The sequence below is a fragment of the Garra rufa genome, chromosome 2 (assembly GCF_049309525.1).
Source record: "Garra rufa chromosome 2, GarRuf1.0, whole genome shotgun sequence".
Taxonomy (NCBI): domain Eukaryota; kingdom Metazoa; phylum Chordata; class Actinopteri; order Cypriniformes; family Cyprinidae; genus Garra; species Garra rufa.
The window spans coordinates 47,290,634-47,297,235 of NC_133362.1; the positions used below are offsets into that span (position 1 = coordinate 47,290,634).

The 6,602-nt window shown below is 43.0% G+C and overlaps 1 protein-coding gene across 1 annotated transcript; it reads left to right on the forward strand.

Annotated features, from left to right (window-relative positions):
- The first annotated feature begins 5,703 nt into the window (after positions 1-5,703).
- On the forward strand, positions 5,704-6,389 carry LOC141325550 (heat shock protein 30-like). The gene has a single exon (XM_073834301.1). It carries the CDS (start codon positions 5,742-5,744, stop codon positions 6,387-6,389), a length of 648 nt encoding a protein of 215 aa, XP_073690402.1. The 5' UTR covers positions 5,704-5,741.
- The last annotated feature ends 213 nt before the right edge of the window (positions 6,390-6,602 follow it).

Genomic DNA, 6,602 nt, shown 5'->3' on the forward strand with positions numbered 1-6,602 from the left:
GCTCGTACTCTTACTAGTGTTGTCACGGTACCAAAATTTCAGTATTCGGTACCAATACCACTGAAAATCCACGGTTCTCGGTACCAATTTCGGTACCAAAGCAAAACACAACATATTAATTAATTGAGCAACACACTATTTTTTATTAATAAAGTTAAGCAAAAATAAAATGTACAAAAAAAACTTTGTCAAAAAAATTCTTTATACTTACGTAAAATTTTGTTAGTTTTTCCACAGGTTAAAAAAGTATTTCAAGGATTGTAAACATTTTAGTAGTTAAATAAATATATTTAAATTATATATATATATCTAAATAAATTACAGGCATAAAAAATGTAAACAAGCTTCACCCAAAACTTTTTGTCATATTTCTGCTGCTGCGGAAAAACATCTGTAACTGTTGTCTGTTTTAGAGTTCGCTGGGGTCTTTCATGATCTTCTGCAACTGTAAAAAGAAAAAATAATATACTTAAGTAAAGCAGTGTGCTAAGTCTGACCAGATGTGACATTAGATCATTGACACCAGCAAAAATATGAATTTTCAGTAAATAACAAACCTCAGCTGTTATAATAAATTTAGATAAGATTACATATATTAAGACCAGTGTCTATCACATATGAAAACTGTAGTATTTAAAACACTTTACAATGTTCATTAGTTAGATAACATTGCCTAACAATAAACAGTAGTTACATGGCAATTATTCTTCGTGAGGTTAGGCTAATTTCAACATTTACTAATGCATAAAATCATGTTAATCTGTTAAACATGAACAAACATGAATGATCATGTGTTTGTATTAAATAACATCCACAAACATGAATTAATGTTGTAAAAATATATTCTTTACTTACTTTAAGATTATGTTAGAATATGATGCATGAATTTGATGTTATTGTAAAAAATTACCAAACTAAACAGGGAATAAAACGTGTTTTATTTGATTGTACTTTTATTCAATCCAAACTGCATTCATATTTATTATTAATAAGCTTTTTAAACCTGCTAGAGTTATCCAGCCAAGAACGTTTTCTGACAGACTGATATTAAGGACATAAATTAACGTCACATTTGTACATTCTCTAACACACATATTTTGGATACACGGGTCATTTGTGTGTTAAAAATAGTAAATACATCATGTCCTTATTTTTTTTTACTCTAACAAAAGTTATAGGAGCGTTGTTTCAAATTCATTAAGGCCCAGCATATTAGCGTTAGCCGCGCTTATGCTAACGATTCACTACACAAACGGTGATGTTTATTTCAGTCTGACATTCAAATTAAAATACGCAACAATGCTCTAAATATGAAATTAAAATGAAACTTACCTTACTTGAAATCTTTTATTTGATCCTGGAGTCGGTCTTTGAGGTGTTTTAAGTTTGATGTGTTTCCTCCTTTCGAGAGAACCTAGACGACATCTTTTGCAAATAGTTTTTTGATGATCTATGATGTTCGCCTTGTTCAGCCGCAAATGATCCAAACTATTTGGAGCAAGCCTGGCTCTTCTTTGTAAACAAGTGGAGTCAGAGCCGCGGCATCAGCAGCAGCGCAGGTGTTTTAATAAAGAGAGCGCAACTGCGCAGCGCGCACCTTTTGTATAGCGTATCAAGAACCGGGTTGACCGGATAGTCGGTACCACCGGTACTTAAGAAAACCTGGTACCGTTACGTTTTATTTTTTTTAGTACCGACTTGGTACCCAAGTACCGGGACTTTTGACAACACTAACTCTTACAGAATCCAAGAGTTCAGACGGGTGTTTGACGGGAGTGAATCCTGAGGCGCTGAGCTGCTCCATGGCTGATGGAAAGCTCTACTGTCACGATTTGAGCCTCCGTCGTCCTGTCATCACAAACTCTTGCACTAGACATCATGGTCTTCATCCCCCACAAGCCACTGCACCAATCACTGCTCACACCTGCTCCTCATGACCCACTGCACTGATTGCTGCACACATCTGTTCCTCATCACACTGACTGCTTATAAGCTTCTCACACACACAGCCACTTGGCGAAGTCTTGTATTGCCCTGGCTACATTCTGAGCGTTTCTTCCCGTGTTTGATTTCCTGTGTTTTGATTCCTGGACTCCCTCTTGTGTGTGATTCTCGCTGCCTGCCCCGACCTTTTTGCCTGTGTTTGACTAAGATTTTTGCCTGCCCCTGTGTTTGTTTGCCTGTATCAATAAATGCTGCAAATGGATCCGCTCGTCTCCGACCGTCCTTGTGACAGAAGACTTCGCCACTACAAGGATCCAGCAGCTAGTATGGTGTCATCCGGTTCCAGCATGAATTCTACAGTACAGATCATGCGTCTCAAACAAGGTGAGCGGTCTGTTGAGGTGTACGCTATGGACTTTGTCGAATTGGCTAATCAGTCTTCAATGGATGAGTTATGCCTGATGATTTTCTTCCGTGGAGGACTCTTAGAGCCAATGGCTTCATTGATGCCCACGTTCGAACCTAACTGGACTTTACAAATGTACGTTGACATTGCTCTGCAAATGAGTGGCTCTCCTTTTACTGTGGGAATCAAAGAAGACAACAATGTTCCCACAGTACACTCCAGCTCAGAGCCACTACACAAGATGGCCGTCCTTCCAGAGTCTGTTCTCAAGATGGCCACCCTTCCAGAGCAATTGCACAAGATGGTTGCACTTCCCGAGTCTCCGCTGGTTCCGTCCAGCCGTCCAGAATCTCCACTGGTTCCGCCCAGCCTTCCAGAGCCTTCGCTGGTTCAGCCCAGCCTTCCAGAGCCTCCGCTGGTTCCGCCCAGCCTTCCAGAGCCTTCGCTGGTTCCGCCCAGCCTTCCAGAGCCTCCGCTGGTTCCGCCCAGCCTTCCAGAGCCTTCGCTGGTTCCGCCCAGCCTTCCAGAGCCTCTGCTGGTTCTGCCCAGCCTTCCAGAGCCTCTGCTGGTTCCGTCCAGCCGTCCAGAACCTCCGCTGGTTCCGTCCAGTCATCCAGAGCCTATGCTGGTTCCGCCCAGCCTTCCTGAGATTCCTGTCTGCCCTGTTCTGGCCACGGAGGCCATGTATGGACTGTCTAATTTCCCACCCACCCTCCCTACTGCCCCAGTCCCACCACCTCTGTCTCCTGACAGTCCCTCTGCTCACCTTCAACCCACCTTCGGTGCAGAGGACTTGCCGTGGGTCTGCCAGTCTCCATCGGTGTCCTGGCTGGAGGATCCCTCACCATCGCCTCCAGCCTCAGAGTCCTGGACTCCGCCTCGGCCCTCCGACCCTGCGGCTTCACCCCGGCTCTCTGCTCCCTCGTCTCGGCTGTCGGCCGTCGGTCCACCAGCTCCACCGGGCTCCATCGTCCCTCCGGCTCCGCCCTTGTCGGTCGTCACCCCACCTTCGCCTTAGGACTCTACTCCTCCGGCTGCGCCTCGTCGCTCCGTCCTACCGGCTCTGTGGACCTCCTCCCTCCCGCGGGCACAGCCTCGGTCCTCTGTCGTTCCGGCTCCGCCGTGTACCTCCGGACCTCCATCTCCGCCTTGGTCGCCAGCGCCTTGGGTTCCGCCTTGGTCCTCCGGATCCTCGGTGTCGCCCATGACCTTCGACTCTCTGGTTCCGCCTCGGGCTCCACCGGCTCCACCTCCGTCGGTCGGCCCCATGGAGGAGCCAACCCTTCCTCCACCATGGCTTCTCCCTCCGTCAACTCCGCCTCAGTCTCCTTGTTCTCCACCTGCACATGGACCGGGGCCTCCATTCATGCCTCTGTGCCATGCCCACTCCATCACTCTCCCGAACAGGTATTTGAAGCGTCTGGAAGCCGCTCTTAGGTGGGGGGCTCTGTCACGATTTGAGCCTCCGTCGTCCTGTCATCACAAACTCTTGCCTTACACATCATGGTCTTCATCCCCCACAAGCCACTGCACCAATCACTGCTCACACCTGCTCCTCATGACCCACTGCACTGATTGCTGCACACATCTGTTCCTCATCACACTGACTGCTTATAAGCTTCTCACACACACAGCCACTTGGCGAAGTCTTGTATTGCCCCGGCTACATTCTGAGCATTTCTTCCCGTGTTTGATTTCCTGTGTTTTGATTCCTGGACTCCCTCTTGTGTGTGATTCTCGCTGCCTGCCCCGACCTTTTTGCCTGTGTTTGACTACGATTTCTGCCTGCCCCTGTGTTTGTTTGCCTGTATTAATAAATGCTGCAAATGGATCCGCTCGTCTCCGACCGTCCTTGTGACATCTACATACAGGCTCCAGTAAATCAGCCATCTGAAGCAGCTGAGACGATGCTGCCCAAAGTACAGAGTACAACCCACTGCTGGACAATCATGAATAATCATTATTATATAAATTTGGATTTTGTCCTAGTTAATTGTTTTCTAGTGTTTATGTATTATACATGAACAAAAAGATGATTGTTTTTTGATATTCTCCACTGAATTTAATAAAAAAAGATCTGCATTAAAGGACAATGTCTTTTGTTTTTATATTTCTCTACAAGATAATGAAATGTTATAGAATAAAATATCCAAAATGAATTCTTCAAAAAATAAATACTCACCTAAAACAAGTGAAAGAGCTACAAATACAATTTACAAATATCACCATACAAAATGTTCATTAATCTGCTAACATTAGAAATTAATGACAAATTATCAAAGACCAGCAGCTCTAAGGCCAGTTGCATGAACATAGCCACTATTTTAAAACTGCCGTAAGAACTGACTGGTGTGTGTATTTATATATATATATATATATATATATATATATATATATATATATATATGTGTGTGTGTGTGTGTGTATAAACATTACAAAATTCATATGATTAGTCTGAGCAGTTTATGCACGCAGCATTGTCCATTAAACACACAAGTATTGCCTCGAACGGGTTCCTGTTTGTTCTGGACCTCCTTAATGCTTTCAGCCAAGGTGTTTAGCAATACAATATAAACACAATAAGTGCACTGTACTTATTTATTGATGCAAGTATAATAGATTTGGCCACCTAATATAAAGTGGGGCCAAATGTTGATAATGATTAGATGAGCTTGTTAAAGTGAGAGTTGGAATTAATTTTCGGTCGAGCTCTTTAATAATCAGTTATGTTATATTATAATGTGAAGGAGCAGTTAATATGAAGATGTGTTGCTGTGCAAAATATCTTGTGTATAATAAATATATGTATATATATAATAATATATGAAGTATGGAAATGCTTTAAGCTCATTCACTTTCCTCAATAATGGTCCCCAAATCCCTCTCTCAACGTGATATACTCTATTCTATAAATATTCTAAGTCATAACTAATCTATACAACTAGAGACAAGACATACCTCATATGCCCTGTAAAGTGAAGAAGACATCTATCCGCTGGAGCCACTTAGTATTCAAAAATATACAAAATTATGATGAAATTAAAAATATATATAAATAAAAACATGTTAAAAGCAGGGTATGATATGATCAAACAAAGGAGCATAAATCTGACCAAAACTGGTTGAACAAGGACATCTCCAAAACAAATGAAATTATCATCATCTTCTAAAATGAGGGTGTGATGGTGAGGCGTCTTCAGTTCACTCTATGCTGCCCTCCAGTGGACGAATCCAGAACTGCCTGGAAAGTTCAGGAACTTGCTGGTGCTGATGAACACACAGTATAAAGCTAAGACACTCACAGAACTGGAGTCAAATCTCAAAGCCTTACGACGCCACCAGAGAGACAAAATCACTGAAGAGCAAAACAAGACCACAAAAGACACTGAAAATGTTGAGCCTGAATGGATTCCAGCCTTCCCTCAGCTCATTCATGGGGACTGGCTGGCCAGTGCGCAGTCTCTGGCCGGAGATCACACCTCTTTACAGACACACAGAGGTACTGCCGGAGCTGAAGAGCAGCCTGGAGCAGCTGGAGAAACTTCAGCACAAGATCTTTGAGGAGATCCAGCAGATGCCACCCTCACAGGAGATCTACCCAGTCGCCTGCACAATGGAGAAAGAGGGAAGCGGCTTTGCTTTGACGCTGGACACTAAAGACTTTTCCCCAGAAGAGCTGTCAGTCAGACAGGTGGGCAGGAAGCTGCATGTCAGCGGAAAGAGCGAGAAGAAGCAGGAGGATGGGAAAGGCTCGTACTCTTACAGAATCCAAGAGTTCAGACGGGTGTTTGATCTTCCTCAAGGAGTGAATCCTGAGGCGCTGAGCTGCTCCATGGCTGATGGAAAGCTCTACATACAGGCTCCAGTAAATCAGCCATCTGAAGCAGCTGAGAGGATGCTGCCCATTGACTGTCAAACTCTGAAGAAGACGCAGCCAGAGACAGCCGAGACACAACACAACGCCAGCGCAGCACAGAAGACACTCAACAATCCTGAAGGCACTAAGGACAGAGTACAACCTTTTGCTGGACAATCATGAATAATCATGTTTTATTTATTATATAAATAAAATTTGGATTTTGTCCTAGTTAATTGATTTCTAGTCTTTATGTATTATACATGTATTATACATATATTATACAATGTTTTTTTTATATTCTCCATTGAAATTAATAAAAAAGAACTGCATAAAAGGACATCTTTTGTTTTTATATTATAAGATAAAGAAATGTTGAATAAAATATCCAAAATG